This window comes from Carassius auratus, chromosome 11 (assembly GCF_003368295.1).
Source record: "Carassius auratus strain Wakin chromosome 11, ASM336829v1, whole genome shotgun sequence".
NCBI classification, from domain to species: domain Eukaryota; kingdom Metazoa; phylum Chordata; class Actinopteri; order Cypriniformes; family Cyprinidae; genus Carassius; species Carassius auratus.
The window spans coordinates 5,803,014-5,821,368 of record NC_039253.1 but is presented as its reverse complement, the minus strand read 5'-3'; the positions used below and the strand labels follow the sequence as shown (position 1 = coordinate 5,821,368).

Below are 18,355 nucleotides of genomic sequence, written 5' to 3'. Positions count from 1 at the left end.
ATGTAAAAAATCACGCACTGCAGCCTGAGGCGTCATGCATATTTGGACTGTTTTGTTTTACAGATATTTTCATGTGAACCCTATACCGAGTGCATCTGACAGGTCTAACGAGTTCTTATACAAGTCTTTTGTTGCAGCTGTGCTAACAACGCACTCATTAATTTGCACACAGGTTTATCTTGCTGTCCAGGAGACAGTATATTACCTAGACCAAATCCTATTTCAAGTTTACTTTGTGAAGTGTACTAATGCCAAACAAGCACCATTCAAAACAGTAAGACTATTGTTTGAGACGAGGGTAGTCATCATTCCCATGCTTCAACTCAACGTCAGCGTTTATTTCGTTTATTGTTTAATTATTTTTGGCATTTTCGCAGTCACAATACATTCAGCTTATCAGAATATCATATCATAATAGAATAGACAAATCACACAAAATCTTTTATGTCACATTTCATACAAAAATCTAAATCTTTTATAAAACATTTAGACATCATCTAAGTCAATTTAATACAATGGTTTATTTTTTTCTGGCAAAAGTTCACTGAGAATAAAGAAAACACTTGTCAAAATACATATATTTATATATTAATTCTTTTCAATAGAGTATTTAAAATATTTAAATTTACCACAAAACACATAAATTAGTGCCGCTGCTGCAGTAACATTAAACTAAAACCAAGCTTTTCATTTCTGTCCACTGTAAAACTAGTTTGTGCTTAGTTTTAGCTTGTGTTCATTTCCGTCTACAACAAAGAGTCATAGTGCTTTCATTTTCAAACTACAAGATACAGTAGGAGAAGGTGAACAACATGAGGTTTCAGGTCCAGGACACTTGCATGCCATGTGCAAATACGGAGAAGCAATTAGCTTAAATGGCAAAACGACTATCTGCATGTGCAATTACTTGAAAGGACCGAGATCCTTGAGGAGATTGAAGTAGATGGTTTTTCGAAAGGCGTAAAATTGGACCCCATCATCTCTTACGGTCAGCAAAAGGCACCTTTTGAAGAATTCATAAATTAGTAACTAGTTAAAGATGCTGTAAGCAACTATAGCCTTTTTTTATTTACTCTGCCTGTCAGTCATTTTGTGGACAGGGTGAGGTTTAGAAGAATTCTGTTCTAGAATCGCTTACAGCACTTTTAGTAGTTTAACTTAAATGGTGTCTTGACAGAATTCAAGTAATTCTCTATTCAATGGCTCAAATATTTATACGACAATTTACATTTTTAATATGTCAACTCTTCTCTGTATTACAGTATCGAATGAATGCTTATGAAATAAACCGCAATATCAGCTTGTGCAATGACTCATCAAACACGTATGGCAAAACAAGTCAAACCTCAAACAGAAATGAAGGAAATTTCAACTCGTTGGAAAAAAAAACAGTAGGACATGAAGCTACCATGTTTCTTGGCACATACACATAAACGCACAATTAAAAATACTACGAATGCCTGAAAATACTACTAGATCCTGGCAGAGAAGAGGCAGATCTCAAGTCTAAATGTCTTCAGCTTAAGTATCAGTGTGGTTTTAAGGTTTGCAATAGACTGCAGGATAGATTTGATTGAGCCTTGGTTACAGTTGTAACCAGCTCATGATTGAGGATGATTCACTTCTGTTCAGTCTGTTTTCTGAAGTACAGACTAATAAATTGGTGTGAATTTGAATGGATGCATGCATGCATGCACGTTTGGAATGGAGAAACAAAGCTGTTTGCTTCATAATGGTTTTGTTCTGGCGATCCCTTCATGCACACCACTTGGATTCTTGTCTTCAGAATATGCTTTGTCTGCGGTTCTTGCCTCGACCTGGATTTGGAGAAAATAACCCACTGTTAGACGGAGTATGCAGTGCAGGTGAGTATGTTTTAAAGCATTTAATCTTACAGGTTTATGGATTGGATTAATGTGCATGACTAAACATAATCAAGTTGCGCTCTGCAAATAGAGATGAGTGATATCAAAGCGATGGAATTGAATACCCAGCGGCTGGAATACTGAGCTCTTGTGTCCCAGATCCTTCTGTAGCTGGATCTCCCTCAGTGAAAACACAGACGAGGCTGGAGAGGATAGAAGACAAGTGGGTGATGATCAAAGCAAATGTATTGTATTGTGTGTTGTTTCATCAAGGTGAAAGACAGATTATAAGGCTCGTGTTGAGGTGATGTTAATAAAAGAAGACTCTAGAAATGATGAAAATATTGGGATAAACTCACTGTCAGGTATGGAGTGAATGTTCTCGCCCAGAGTCAGGAAGTAAGGGTGTCTCAGAGACTCCTCGGCCGAAATCCTGCGCCTGGTGTCGTACTGAACAGAAACAAAAGAAAAATTAGGGGAAAACAGAGAACTGGTGCATTTTTAATTGGATATTATTTTCCCCCAGTTTATTTGTGTTGCGTATGTATTCGCCTGATTAAAAATTATAAAACGGTGCAAAATAAATAAATTAAAAATACATTATTATAATATATGCAATCAGTGGCGGCTGGTGGAAAATTGTCTAGGTGCGGTGCCACATCCAACAATTTTAGCATACATCCCGGTATGATTTATCCCAGTGTAACAAAGGGAAAAGTGTTTAGACTTGAAACATTTTAAATTAATATAATTGTTTTACCATGCTTTTTGCAATTGTAAAAATAATAATTCACAATTGATGTATAGGCCTACGATGCAACAACAAAAACTGTGATTGAAAATCAACGTTAGATTTATTTAGACAATTTTCTGTATAAATAACTACAAAACAAGCTGCAATACCAAGCAGGACCACACGGAGATTCCAACAGAAAACTAAAATGCCGGGCGCCTTAACCTGACTGCAACGCTGCCATATAAATATATACGGATCTTCATTCAGAATTATTAATCAGAGCATTTGAATTTAGGCTACATTCTGAATTTGTTGAAAGTGGCAATCTGAAGGCAGCTCGACATGACCAGAGAACAGTTCCTCTGTCAGTGTGAGTGCTGATGCCCAGTTCTATACATAAACACCACTGACCATTGCAAACTCTGGACACTCGCTTAAGAAGCTTGTTTTTATAATAGAGAGCACACTTACAGTCTGTTTATTGAACACTTATAATAACAGGCTAATAATAACCGTTTGTGGAGAAACGCTGGTAAAGGTGTTTTAATCATGTTTTGCATCAAGTAGGCTATGTTACTGATGTTTTTGTGTGTGTTTTTTGAAAAGTCAAAGAAACTCAACTCATTAGGAAATTATAATCTTGTGTCCATTAGACATATATTTAAACATACTGAAAGTCGTCATCAACGCAAAATATGACATATATAGGTATACAGTTAAATAACAATTATACCAACCATACGACGACTAACATTTAATTTAGGCTAATATTTAATTGCCATTAATGCAACACAATTGGATGAACGAACTAATTCATTAAAGTGGAGCGATTCGCTAATATTATTTAACCTTCCAACATTTTGAGAAGGAGATAAGTGCCACAGGTTTTTATCAAACCTGGTCCTGACCAAAAATAACACTATCGACTCATGACTCAAACGAACCGGTTCAAGAAATGAATCATTTAAAAGATTCAAACAGATCCGGGCGACAGGTGTGTTTCACATTTCTCAACTGTTTGGTCGTCATCAAAGTCAACATTGATGTGAATGTAAAAAATCACGCACTGCAGCCTGAGGCGTCATGCATATTTGGACTGTTTTGTTTTACAGATATTTTCATGTGAACCCTATACCGAGTGCATCTGACAGGTCTAACGAGTTCTTATACAAGTCTTTTGTTGCAGCTGTGCTAACAACGCACTCATTAATTTGCACACAGGTTTATCTTGCTGTCCAGGAGACAGTATATTGCCTAGACCAAATCCTATTTCAAGTTTACTTTGTGAAGTGTACTAATGCCAAACAAGCACCATTCAAAACAGTAAGACTATTGTTTGAGACGAGGGTAGTCAACATTCCCATGCTTCAACTCAACGTCAGCGTTTATTTCGTTTATTGTTTAATTATTTTTGGCATTTTCGCAGTCACAATACATTCAGCTTATCAGAATATCATATCATAATAGAATAGACAAATCACACAAAATCTTTTATGTCACATTTCATACAAAAATCTAAATCTTTTATAAAACATTTAGACATCATCTAAGTCAATTTAATACAATGGTTTATTTTTTTCTGGCAAAAGTTCACTGAGAATAAAGAAAACACTTGTCAAAATACATATATTTATATATTAATTCTTTTCAATAGAGTATTTAAAATATTTTAATTTACCACAAAACACATAAATTAGTGCCGCTGCTGCAGTAACATTAAACTAAAACCTAGCTTTTTATTTCTGTCCACTGTAAAACTAGTTTGTGCTTAGTTTTAACTTGTGTTCATTTCCGTCTACAACAAAGAGTCATAGTGCTTTCATTTTCAAACTACAAGATACAGTAGGAGAAGGTGAACAACATGAGGTTTCAGGTCCAGGACACTTGCATGCCATGTGCAAATACGGAGAAGCAATTAGCTTAAATGGCAAAATGACTATCTGCATGTACAATTACTTGAAAGGACCGAGATCCTTGAGGAGATTGAAGTAGATGGTTTTTCGAAAGGCGTAAAATTGGACCCCATCATCTCTTACGGTCAGCAAAAGGCACCTTTTGAAGAATTCATAAATTAGTAACTAGTTAAAGATGCTGTAAGCAACTATAGCTTTTTTTTTAACTCTGCCTGTCAATCATTTTGTGGACAGGGTGAGGTTTAGAAGAATTCTGTTCTAGAATCGCTTACAGCACTTTTAGTAGTTTAACTTAAATGGTGTCTTGACAGAATTCAAGTAATTCTTTATTCAATGGCTCAAATATTTATACGACAATTTACATTTTTAATATGTCAACTCTTCTCTGTATTACAGTATTGAATGAATACTTATGAAATAAACCGCAATATCAGCTTGTGCAATGACTCATCAAACACGTATGGCAAAACAAGTCAAACCTCAAACAGAAATGAAGGAAATTTCAACTCGTTGGAAAAAAAACAGTAGGACATGAAGCTACCATGTTTCTTGGCACATACACATAAACGCACAATTAAAAATACTAGGAATGTCTGAAAATACTACTAGATCCTGGCAGAGAAGAGGCAGATCTCAAGTCTAAATGTCTTCAGCTTAAGTATCAGTGTGGTTTTAAGGTTTGCAATAGACTGCAGGATAGATTTGATTGAGCCTTTGTTACAGTTGTAACCAGCTCATGACTGAGGATGATTCACTTCTGTTCAGTCTGTTTTCTGAAGTACAGACTAATAAATTGGTGTGAATGTGAATGGATGCATGCATGCATGCACGTTTGGAATGGAGAAACAAAGCTGTTTGCTTCATAATGGTTTTGTTCTGGCGATCCCTTCATGCACACCACTTGGATTCTTGTCTTCAGAATATGCTTTGTCTGCGGTTCTTGCCTCGACCTGGATTTGGAGAAAATAACCCACTGTTAGACGGAGTATGCGGTGCAGGTGAGTATGTTTTAAAGCATTTAATCTTACAGGTTTATGGATTGGATTAATGTGCATGACTAAACATAATCAAGTTGCGCTCTGCAAATAGAGATGAGTGATATCAAAGCGATGGAATTGAATACCCAGCGGCTGGAATACTGAGCTCTTGTGTCCCAGATCCTTCTGTAGCTGGATCTCCCTCAGTGAAAACACAGACGAGGCTGGAGAGGATAGAAGACAAGTGGGTGATGATCAAAGCAAATGTATTGTATTGTGTGTTGTTTCATCAAGGTGAAAGACAGATTATAAGGCTCGTGTTGAGGTGATGTTAATAAAAGAAGACTCTAGAAATGATGAAAATATTGGGATAAACTCACTGTCAGGTATGGAGTGAATGTTCTCGCCCAGAGTCAGGAAGTAAGGGTGTCTCAGAGACTCCTCGGCCGAAATCCTGCGCCTGGTGTCGTACTGAACAGAAACAAAAGAAAAATTAGGGGAAAACAGAGAACTGGTGCATTTTTAATTGGATATTATTTTCCCCCAGTTTATTTGTGTTGCGTATGTATTCGCCTGATTAAAAATTATAAAACGGTGCAAAATAAATAAATTAAAAATACATTATTATAATATATGCAATCAGTGGCGGCTGGTGGAAAATTGTCTAGGTGCGGTGCCACATCCAACAATTTTAGCATACATCCCGGTATGATTTATCCCAGTGTAACAAAGGGAAAAGTGTTTAGACTTGAAACATTTTAAATTAATATAATTGTTTTACCATGCTTTTTGCAATTGTAAAAATAATAATTCACAATTGATGTATAGGCCTACGATGCAACAACAAAAACTGTGATTGAAAATCAACGTTAGATTTATTTAGACAATTTTCTGTATAAATAACTACAAAACAAGCTGCAATACCAAGCAGGACCACACGGAGATTCCAACAGAAAACTAAAATGCCGGGCGCCTTAACCTGACTGCAACGCTGCCATATAAATATATACGGATCTTCATTCAGAATTATTAATCAGAGCATTTGAATTTAGGCTACATTCTGAATTTGTTGAAAGTGGCAATCTGAAGGCAGCTCGACATGACCAGAGAACAGTTCCTCTGTCAGTGTGAGTGCTGATGCCCAGTTCTATACATAAACACCACTGACCATTGCAAACTCTGGACACTCGCTTAAGAAGCTTGTTTTTATAATAGAGAGCACACTTACAGTCTGTTTATTGAACACTTATAATAACAGGCTTGTGTTGGTAAGATATTGGTTTGCTTTATTCAGCACTCACCCCCCCCCCCCCCCCCACACACGTTTGTTTTTGTGAAAAGTGGGGACATCCAATAGGCGTGATGGTTTTTACATTACGCCTATTTTTTTTACTGTACAAACTGTATATTCTATCAGCCTTCACCGACCCTACACCTAACCATAACCCTCACAGGAAACTTTGTGTTTTTTTACTATCTAATTATGATTATTATTTATAAGAGTTTTGAAAAATGGGGACATGGGTTATGTCCTCATAAGTCACCCTCTCCTTGTAATACCTGTGTCATACCCATGTCATTATACAAAGTTGTGTCCTGATATATCACAAAAACAAGAGCACACACACACACACACACACACACACACACACACACACACACACACACACACACACACACACACACACATACCGTCCTTTCAGAATGTTTTAAATTGTAGAAGAGAAAGATTACACTTTTGTTTTAGTCAACTTAAGTTTGAACTAAATTATTTTATTGATTTACCTTTTTTAGAAGTACGTAGATACTTTCAAATCTAACAAAAATGCACTAAAGTGAACTTTATTTCTTCACTTGAACGCTCATCCTTTGTGTGACGTGTGCGCATGCGCAGCGCTTGTTTTAGTGTTTTGCGCACTAGAGCGCGTTACAGTAGCCTGTGATCTTTCCCGTCGTGTGTGCTCCTCGCTGATGAGTCGATTTGAGCACAGCTCCCCTGACGTGTTGATGCCTGAGCTATAAAATAGTTTTAAATAATGAAGCACCCATCATCACCCTGCTCTGCTGTCATCTCATACAAAGTTATAAAATTGTCAAAGTTTGGCGGTGTTTCAAGCGAGCAGAGCGTTTAGAGCACATTGTGTGAGGCTGACGGCGCGATCAGTCAGCGGGGTTTGATGAGAAACAGGTGCACGGTTCGGACTCATTAAGGCCGCTGTCACCATTAACGAATCGCGCGCTCTGCGGTCTTTCATCATAATGACAGGTCAGCGCGCGCTCAAGCTGCGTGCGCCAACAGAACGCGCAGAGAGAGAGAGAGACGCAATCACGTTTCTTCACAAATACCTCATTTTACCAAAATACTAACGCACACAATCCTAGACCTCCCACTGACTACTTCTTCTGTTGTTAAATTAAACCAATCCTAACTATTACACACTGACCCTACCTCTATTTATTTTTTTAAATAGCCTACATTTACCCAACTGTCATAGTGGACAGCAAGTGTATTGACTTTAAAATGTTGTAAATTAAGCTAATAGTTTGATGGTTTTAGCTGGTTTAGTCTGTTTTCCAGTCACAAAACCCCTCTAAAACCAGCCAAAAAAAAAAAAAAAAAGACACTTGGGAAACTAAGAACTTTTTTAGAACTAAGACATAGATATATATTTATCTGTCTGTCTGTTGATCTGATCTGATCTAAGCTGACTTCGACTAACTAAAAAGGGGTCAAAATCCATTGAAAACCAGCAAAAAGGTTAGTTCAAGTGAATAACAACATATTTAGTTGCTCCGAATGATAAATTCCAGATCTTCTCAGATGTTACATACATTTTTCCCCTGAATTTTTTGTTGTCCTGAAATGTACACTGAAAAAAAAAAAAAACTTAGAAATTGCTAGTAAATTTCAGAATTAATTACAAATAAATGCCAAGTAATACATTAATTACATTTCGAAGTAGAAAAAAACTGTAAAAGTATTTTTTTCGTAAAATCTACTTCAATTAATTGTTCTTTTTTTTTTTTTTATACAACTTTCTTTATTTACAATACAGTATATAGGCTAGCTCTACGACTTACATGCATTACTGTACAGTATATGCAACGTTTACTGTAGACTACAGTCAGAGCGCTGTGCTCAGCATTGAGTCTTTAGCCTGTGGCACCCCTCTTTGTTCAGTCATTCTCCCAACATAATCTTGAATGGTATTCCTCTGAAAGGTCCATACTCTTGCCTGTACATGAGTGAAGCGTGGAGGTGTCAGCCTGCGTTTGTTTACCTGTGTTTTGATAACGATATAATGCTCCGTGTCTGACACCCCTGCCTGTATCAAGCTAATTGGACCTGGAGGAGAGCAGGCAGAGAGGGGAAGTTGACACCATAATTAGCTTCTGAGCTCACTCCGTCTCGGCAGCGAAACTCTTAACAAGGGCCTTTCTTCACCCGGGGATTTGTGGGAGCTGAAGACAGTTGCAGTTCCATGGCATTAACCAGCACCTCAGTGGCCTCTGAGTCTGCACATGTGCTGTTGTGAGCTTGTTAGAAATCACACATACATGTCTGCTCTAATGCTACAGCTTGACCGATGGTGGTGGTGTTGTTGTTGTTTTCTTTTTTTTTGTTTGATGTGGATTTTAGTTATGACTGGTTGATTTTAATTGAATAGTACAAAATAGTAATAGTAGTGAATAGTAGTTGATCTTATTTTTTTGTTATTTTATTGATTAGTTTTGCCACAATCATTTTTATTTTAGATTATTCTGATTTATTGTTATTATTTTTAGTAGCAGTATTATTAGATTTTGATTAAAAAACATTTTATTTATATAATATTTTAACATTTTATTTTAAGATATTCTGATATATTATTATTATTATTATTATTCTGTTGAATTTATGAATAGCTGATATTTTAATTTATCTTATTTGTTTGAATAATTTATAAATTTTGACAATAATTCATATTATTGATAATACATATACATGATTAGACTATTAGAAGACTTGTGATAGTAAAAGATAATTTGTAATATTAATTTGAACATTCTGATATATTGCTTATTATTTACAGTCAGTTTAACTAGATTTTTTTTTTATCTGATTTTTAGTAATTATTTTATTTTTGACACTATGAACAATGGTTAGAGTAACATTGTTAAAAAACGTGAATATCTGTGACCAGTCTGAGAGTCTAATATTGTTATCGATAATAATAATACTTATAATAGTACAAAAAATGCTGCTGATACATGTTCTCAGCTGAGCAGGTGCAGCTTTTACATAAATGATAACATGTTGTAGTGATGTGTTGGAGACCAATAGAAAAGTGTGAATATAATATTATTAATCTCTTATTATGCATTTGTCAACAGAGTTGCATGGCTTTATTTACAGGTGCAAACCTGGGGTTATTGTTATCATCTGTTAAGACAGCGGCGTTTTTAACAGTAAATGGACACTTTATCAGATGTATAGACATTACTTTTTTTCTTTTGTATCAAAATAGGCAGTGATTTTCCTGTTTTATCCATGCTGTGATACCAGAAATATTGTCTTTATGCTATTCTGCCATATGCTGTCCTCCGATGACCTTCTTCATCAGCAGGGCATTTCTAAAGAGTACCACTGCTGGCTAGACATGTGTGTGTTTCTGACATCTGACATAGACTGGCAAATCCTCATATTGTGTAAATCTATTATCTCAAATCGTATTGGCTCCTCCTCAAGATTCCAAGAAAAGGAAAGATAACTATTAACAGAACAGTGCACCTCAGATAATGTTCTGAGTAATTTTCAAGTACATAAATAAAGGGCTTGCTGCTTACGTATTTTATTTTTTACCAAGGAGCATATTTGCTGCATATTTGAAATATTTAGGAGGGCATAAATAATTAACAGTGCAATGAAAGTGTAGATGTAGATGCAATGAAAGTATTGAAATGTATTGAGAGAAATGTAGCATTACATCACTGGATCCTCTGCAGTGAATGGGTACCGTCAGAATGAGAGTCTGAGCTGATAAAAACATCACAATAATCTGTACAATTCTTCACAATGCAGGACTTTCAGTTATAAACAACTCAGAAATGCTCACTCTTGTAGTGTATTGGTTGAGGCTCAAAATCTGTTTGCGTACTTGCATGAAGTATGTTTCTAGCTCAAAGCTGCGTAATCCAAAAGAAAAAAATCTCCAGATTATTGCACTTACCAACAATAGAGCGGTAAGAAGATCTATTCCCTCTGTGTCAAGCCTTTAAAAAAAAAAAAAAAAAACATGCTTTATATTACAATATTCACCATCTATAATTCATAGCAGGCAAAGTCTCCAAAACATAGCCCTCTGTTGTTATTTATACATACAGGTGTGTTTTTGTTTGCACGGTTTATTTAAAGAAGCCTAAAGCTAGTCCTGTTGCTTGCAAGGTAGTCTGTGGTGCTTCTGTGGTACCTGGGCACATGATTAATGAGCGCTTGTGCTCTGTACTGAGGAAACAGGTAGGATCTGAATTCCTCATTAGCTGTGCTTCCGGGCCAGGTCTCCTCAGAAGGGGTGCCTGGTTATGGAAAGAAGTGAAAGTGTTTTATTATGTGTCCTACAGTGAAATAATTAGACCTCCATTCAGCCTCAGACAGGGCACCCATAAGCACCCACAACCCGTTCACTGACCGCCTGATGCACATTGCATAAAAAATAGCAGATGTTTTGTTGATCTGGCAAGCTCTGATCCGGTTGGCTGGCTTTGCACAGCTTCTAAATCAAAATTGCGCAGGTTGTCATGTTTACAGCTGGTTGCTGGAACGAGCGCTTTTGAGGAGCATGAAATCACTGGCTGAGAGCGTGCCAGTAAGTCACTTAATACTAAGTAACGTTGAAACAAGTAGTTTTGGATACAAAGAAAGTCTACATGTTTGTTTGTGTGTGTGTGTGTGTGTGTGTGATTTATATAAAGGCAAATGTTAAACATAACATTCACTGTAATTATTTTTCACTTCATATGTCAGTCTGATCTTGTCCTATATGTTTCCATTTTTGAAAGCAATTATTACTTTTATTACAAAGGAGACATTAAATTGATCAAAAGTGAGATTTATGCGGTTACTGAAGGTTTTCGTTTCAAATGAGCATATTAGAATGATTTCTGAAAGATCATGTGCCACTGTGTAATGCTGCAAATTAGGAATAAATTACTTTATATATATATATATATATATATTCAAATAGAAACAACTGATATAAATGTTATAATATTTTGCAATATTATTGCACTCTAAAAAAAAATGCTGGGTTTTTACCCAAGTACTGGGTTCATCCTTTTGGGTCATTTGGGTTCTTTACGGCATCTTTCTGCTACGACTGAAACCTGTTCTGTCCAATATTTATCAATATTTTGTATAGTTATATGATTCTGTATAGTTGTTTTAACTAGACAAATTGATCTTATAAAAAAATGAGAAAGGTCACTCATTTAAATATGCAAATGTAACCAGATTTTCACATTTGCCATAAGAGAACCATTTTTTGGTTCCAAAAAGAACCTTTCTTAAAATAACATTAACGTTAAAAGTTCTTCATAGAACCACTGATGCCAATAAAGAACCTTTATAATTTATACATAATTAAACTGACACAAAATGTCTCTCGTACCCATGAGGCGAAATATCAGGTGTAGTTCCTCTTTGACAGTCGATCCAGGAAACATGGGACGGCCTGTCGCCATTTCGTACAGGATACAGCCCACGCCCCTAGTGATACAGAGACATCCATCATTATACTGCTGAGTTATGATCATACGATCTCTTTCATTTCACTGCTGTTATTCTATACGTCAAAGCTTTTAAATGAAGCCAGCAGACATCATTTGAATACATCAGATCAGGACTGTCACAGATGTTTTAGATACGGCGTCTCTGAGAATATTCTCCTATCACAGTTTGACGTCTGCTTGACTGGAGGGTAGTTTTGGGAAAGCTGCGAGCTGGAGATATGGGGGAGACACATGTGGCTGCTGTCACGCTCGGATTGATTAGCCCACTGGACTAATCCTGAGGATTAAACACAACGCCGTTTTTATCGAACAGGACGGCTTAGCTTTAGAAAAGCATTTATGTCCGAGTCCGTGTCAGCTATCCAAGGTTGCCCGAGGAGTGCGTGTCAGGGTGCGCGTGTGACGTTAAAAGGTTGTGTCAGGAAAGACAGAATTCAATTTTCTAACTTAATGTTTCTTCTGGAGGACTTATCAAAAGGCAGTTTGTAAATGGGATTTTCTTTTCTAAAACAAAAGGCTATGTGAACCCATTCATTTAGTTCTTTTGACATGAGATGTTGAATAAATAAAGGAAAGACTGAATTGAATGTGTTTGAGTGCTGAGAAAGCAAAAAAGAAAGAAAAAGAAATTTCCAGTAATGACAATCATCTCAAAAACACTTTATAATAAATAAAACTTGACTCATGTTAACAGTATATAATAAATGCTTTCCGTTAAATTTTTTAACATTAGATTAATGTGATGCATATTCATCAGTTGTGCTGAAATAAAACAATTACAATTTATATAACAGCACTAATTTACTGAATTTATTTAAATGCAAAATAACCAGGTATACGTAACTATCATAAATCTCATTTACAATTCGTAAACCAATCTCATATATTTTAACTAAGCGAATGTTAATGCTTGTTCAACAGCTAGCCTTTTATTTTATTATTTTATTTAATTTACCAATTCAATTTATTCAGTGCTTTCAAATTAAAATAATTTGAATAAGTACCTTATGGAATTTTTTTTTTTTTTTTTTAATCTAATATCGATGCAAACACTAAGCTATGCCATGATTTATTTTAAGGGTAAATTTATGTAATTATTGGTTAATTTAAAAAAAATATATATATATGTGGTTAAGTCTGTTTAAAAGGAAAAGTTTTACTAATTTTAAGATATAGGTTTTCACATTTGCTGAAGAAAATATGAGTAGTGCTTTATTTGCAAATGTAAGTCAAAGGAGCCTGGTCTCCAGTGTATATCATGATTTTAGATTATGTACCATTTTTGCTTGTTTTTTTTTTTTTTTTTATAATCTCCTAGCATTGCGTATCAGCAATATTATTAGTTTAGCTTGAAGCTAATGTTAGCAACACATTGTGGCCGATGCCTTACTGTAGACACATCTTACCACATGTCTATGGGTGTTGAGTACTCTGTGGAACCCAGCAGGACATCAGGAGGTCGATACCACAGGGTTACAACCTCATTCGAATAGGTTTTTGTTGGGACTGATTTTGCTCTGGCCAAACCTTAACAAGCAAGATTAGACAGAGAGTTAAGGTGATGAACAAACGTTACTGGAGACTCACATGGGAGATCACTGCTGCGTATTGTGCTAAAAACAAGTCAGATACTCTTTGTACAGTGCACTAAAGTCAATGCATCAGTGAAAAATCAAGCCTTGTAAGAGAGTCTCACCAAAGTCTGCCAGTTTGAGTTCTCCCTTGTCATTAATGAGCAGATTCTGAGGCTTCAGGTCCCGGTGGAGAATCTTCCTCTTATGACAATATGATAAACCACGAAGAAGCTGGAACATAAAGATCTACAAGGACAGAGAGGCGGATGTTAGCATTTCTAAACTTAAAGTACCAACAAAGACAGCATTTTAAATGTAGCCAGCTGCCTTCTAAGATGCCTTATATTGAGCAAATGTTAAGGCAACGTCACATGTATTAACTGCAAATTTGAAAATAGTTATCATTTACTGCTATTTTAGTATAATTGGGATGCTATTATTACTGTTAATATTACTATTTTATAGTTGAAATAATATCGTTTTTAATAAAAAAATTAAAATACAAAATATATATATATATATATATATATATATATATATATATGTTTGTGTGTGTGTGTGTGTGGTGTGTGTTTTTAATGTAGTTGTTTTAGTATTTTTTCTATAGTTAATCTTAATGTTTTTGGAGTTTTTATATATTTTATTTCACTTTATTTTACATTGCATTGAAAGGGATAATGAATTGAAAATTGTTGTCATTTACACTTTGAAGCGCAATCCCAGAATGCATTGTGAAATATTTGAAAGTGTAAAAATTCTGCTTTTTTAATTTTATTTCATAGACAAATATCAATGAAATTTGTTTAATATACAATTTGAAAGACCTTTATTTTATACTTTTTATTTTATTTTATTTTATGCCAGACACCATGTTTTATCCAGGTACAACGTGATAAAGTGACATGCGAGAAGCTATTAGCTGTCGAATTAGAAAAGGTGATTACTGCTGTTAGTGTTTTATTTTTATTAATTGATTCATTTTCAGCCTAAATTCCCCATTATCATAAAACATATGGGCTATTTCCAAATCATTAGAAGCTGTTAATCAGTGTTTGAAATGTCAGCTAGAGATCTATACATAATTTCTATTTAATTTATTTTTAACAAATTGACTTATTAGTCATTTAAACAAACTAATTAGTCAATTATGGGTTCCCAATGCTCTAATTTCCACCAGAGTTTTCCTTATAGTTAAGAAAAATCACCAATGAAACCTTGTTCCCCTGGGTCTGCTAGGTAGCCCCGCCCAGTGAAATCTCATTGGTCCAAAATCCTGCTCTTCAGAACTGTATATTGTTCTGTATGTACCTACAGTATGTAGACAGCTCTGTTGACTTTCAATTGGTAAGCTTGTTGATGTTTTTCTCAGTTACCTTCACATTGTGCATGCTCATTAGGTTTCCACAGCTGTCGAGGTACTGCTTCAAGTCACTGTCCTGCAAAGACAATAGGTTCTGAATGCTCCTGTCACTTTGAAGAGGAATATCTGAATGTCAGATACCACCCCGCCCAAAATCACAAAGCACTGTGGGATGAACTGGAGCCTACACAGGCTGCTACTGTTTTCAAAGCGTTTCAAAGAAAGCGTACCAGATACTCAAAGACAAGGGTGAGACATCGGTCCGTGTGGATGATGTCATGCAGCGTTACGATGTTGGCGTGTTTCAGGTTCTTCAGAAGTGACACTGCAACAAAACAACACGACGATGAGCAACTATAATAATAACCTCCAGCGGGGTTGTGCAACATCCGGAACTTGAAATGAAATTGGCTTTTGAAATTTTAATCCAGTTCCTGAATTTTAATCGAGCCAAACAGGATGCAGAATTATCATTCAAATGAGAAAACTACTCTAAGAGTTGTTTTGTAATAATTCATACTGAAAAATGAAATCGAAATACGCATAAACAGCCAATATATTTGCTATTTCTGGAAACATATAATTAATAGTTCATTCCTTAATAAATCTTTCTATTCTACTAAAAACACTTTCAATTCTAATTCTTTTTTTCTGTATTTGTTTTCTTTATTAAGAAAAAAATCCCTTTCTAACACTTAAACTCTCTATTTATTTTGCTTATTTTCTTAAAAATTTTCTTTCTTTTCTATCTGTTTTCTTTTTATTATATATATCATTTCTAAGCCGTCTGTTTAATGACTAAATGTAAATATATTTTATATATTTTACCAATATTTGTATACACATTTAAATATTTTGACTAATAATAAAAAAAACTAATGATATTCTAATCTGATGATTTGAAAACATTTTTGCTGCTTATAGTTTTTAACATTTTTTATTTTTTTTTATTCTTTCATGAATAGAAACTTTCAAAAACACAATAAAAAATCTTTAGTAACATTATAATTGTCTTGAGTGTCATTTTTGATTAATTTATTGTGTCCTTGCTGGATTACTAAAAAATCTCTAAGGAATTATATCTTTATATCTAATAACTTTATGATTTATTTGTCATTTTAATTAAATAATTACTAATATGGATTTAATGCTCTAATATACCCCTCATTATAAGTCTTTTTTTATGCAATAGGAAAGAATGAAATATTAAAGGGAGAATGAATGCACAGTTTTGCTGAGGTCTTCTGTGTCTCAACCTTTTCTTTAGAGAAAGGGATCAATTTGAGTTTTTGAGTTTTAAGTTGATACTTAAAAGTCTCAGAGCTGTAAAAGAACTCAATTTTGCCTAACCCTGACCTCTCCAGACATGTTTTGTGATGCATTCCATCACGATGTGTTCTCTTTAGCGGGAGCTCAGCATCCACTGGGTGTCAGCCTTGCTTCACATCGGTGTTTCCCATTAGCAACCCCGCTCACGTACTCCCATCTCATTTAGATGGAGTGATTCAGACTGGGTGAAGAAGACGCCTGTGGCTTGCCAGTTTAGAATGTATACTCTTCGTGACAATGTGGGTTTTGAGCTTGAAATCATACTGGTGTCTTTGAGGGAGGAGGACAATACCTTCCCGTATGGCCGTGCATGGGGCGCCCTCTTCATGCTCCAGACGAATCTCTTTCAGGGCCACCAGGTTTTCTGTGAGTTTGCTGCGGCCTTTGAATACCGTTGCGTATGTGCCCTGTTTGACAGACAGGAAGACGAAAATATGTCAATCTTCTGGGGAAGAGGAGTGGTGCTGAATTTCTACTTGCTTGAAGACCCAGATTTCACTTTGGTAGCCCAAAATTATGGGTCTTCTTGTGTAATCGCAACGATATGACAAATTAATTAAAAGTGTGTTTGGTTCTCAGATGTATCTTGAATTTGGATGGACAATAGTTGGTTTGACGGCATGCACGCAGCCCACCTGCGTCTGTCTGACTTCATAAGCTTCTACCCAGGGACAGATTTATTTGTGCAAAAATATTATAGAGGTTGACTTGTGGTCATTTATGTCAACAAGAAACTACTTAGTTTTTTTTTTTTACAATTGACTAGATGAGAGGCACTGAATTAGACCAGTAACTTCACACAGTCTTCAGACAGATCTGTGGGTGGGTTAATCTAGTTTCTAGTTTGGTTAGAGATCTTTGTCTACCACAATGTCTCGAAAAACCAAACTGCTCTTAAAACCAGTCACCTGTTGTCTATGAAGGTAATTTCATACTGACTGTATTTCACCGTTTATTGGCTAGAGATGATTATAGCTAGAAAAAAATATGTTCAAATTTCAAAAATGAGCTTTTGATGTTTTATGGCACCTTTTGGTATACTTTGTTTTAGGTGGATAATGCATTTATTTGAAAGAAATACAGTTAAAAAATGTTTATACATTGAAATTTTTGTATAATGGAAGTGTTTTCTGTGTGATGATATTGTCAAATGTAATTGATTTCTGTGATGCAAAGCTACATTTTCAGCATCATTACTCCAGTCTTTAGTGTCACATGATCCTTCAGAAATTCATGCTGATTTTTCAATAAACATTTCTAATAATCATTTAATATTTCTGTTGAAATGGTGATAGAAGGTTTTAAAGAGCAGTCTTTATTTGAAAATTTTATGAATGTCTTGACTGTCACTTTTGATCAATTTATTGTGTCCTTGCTGGATAAATTTATATATATATATATATATATATATATATATATAAATCTTTAGTGGGTTTAAATCTTTATCTTTGATTTGGTTTAAAGACCTAAGATTGCTCAAAGGCGATTCTCCTTGTAAATTGATAATCCTTATAAATTAATTTAATAAAAGTGTCTGCTAAATGACATGCCTATTAAGGTTTTTAAATGTGATATTACTGATATTTTATTCACAAAAGAGCAACTTCTAGCTGATGTAATAATATTTTAGTGCTGAGCTTTACTAGAATAAAACCATATCACACTTTATAAAATTCTATTAATTTCTCTGACTTTTCCAGGCAGAGCTAAAAGCACCTTTAAACATTAATGAAAATATTTCTAACTGCTAATACAAATATATGAAAGCCTGCTTTACCGCCATTTGTTTCTTTATTGAAGTAAATTCACTGCAGCCCGATTCCAGTATTTTTT

The 18,355-nt window shown here is 35.0% G+C and overlaps 1 protein-coding gene and 1 long non-coding RNA gene across 3 annotated transcripts in view; both read right to left on the bottom strand.

Annotated features, from left to right (window-relative positions):
* Positions 1–635: 635 nt before the first annotated feature.
* LOC113111332 (uncharacterized) lies at positions 636–3,039 on the bottom strand. Its single transcript, XR_003293296.1, has 3 exons — positions 2,225–3,039; positions 1,991–2,068; positions 636–1,817 (listed from the first exon to the last, which is right to left on the bottom strand). It is a non-coding gene; the product is annotated as an uncharacterized LOC113111332 (long non-coding RNA).
* Positions 3,040–3,982: 943 nt separating this feature from the next.
* LOC113110849 (cyclin-dependent kinase 18-like) overlaps positions 3,983–18,355 on the bottom strand; it is a 94,762-nt gene continuing 80,389 nt past the window's right edge. For both annotated transcript variants that reach the window (XM_026275078.1, XM_026275079.1), the window contains exons 6-16: positions 16,815–16,929; positions 15,424–15,518; positions 15,207–15,269; positions 13,956–14,079; positions 13,666–13,786; positions 12,139–12,236; positions 10,942–11,047; positions 10,702–10,744; positions 5,872–5,962; positions 5,638–5,715; positions 3,983–5,464 (exon numbers count right to left, since the gene is read on the bottom strand). In XM_026275078.1, coding sequence (XP_026130863.1) covers positions 5,430–5,464; positions 5,638–5,715; positions 5,872–5,962; positions 10,702–10,744; positions 10,942–11,047; positions 12,139–12,236; positions 13,666–13,786; positions 13,956–14,079; positions 15,207–15,269; positions 15,424–15,518; positions 16,815–16,929 — 969 coding nt within the window. In that variant the 3' untranslated portion in view covers positions 3,983–5,429. The remainder of the gene's footprint in view (positions 5,465–5,637; positions 5,716–5,871; positions 5,963–10,701; positions 10,745–10,941; positions 11,048–12,138; positions 12,237–13,665; positions 13,787–13,955; positions 14,080–15,206; positions 15,270–15,423; positions 15,519–16,814; positions 16,930–18,355) is intronic.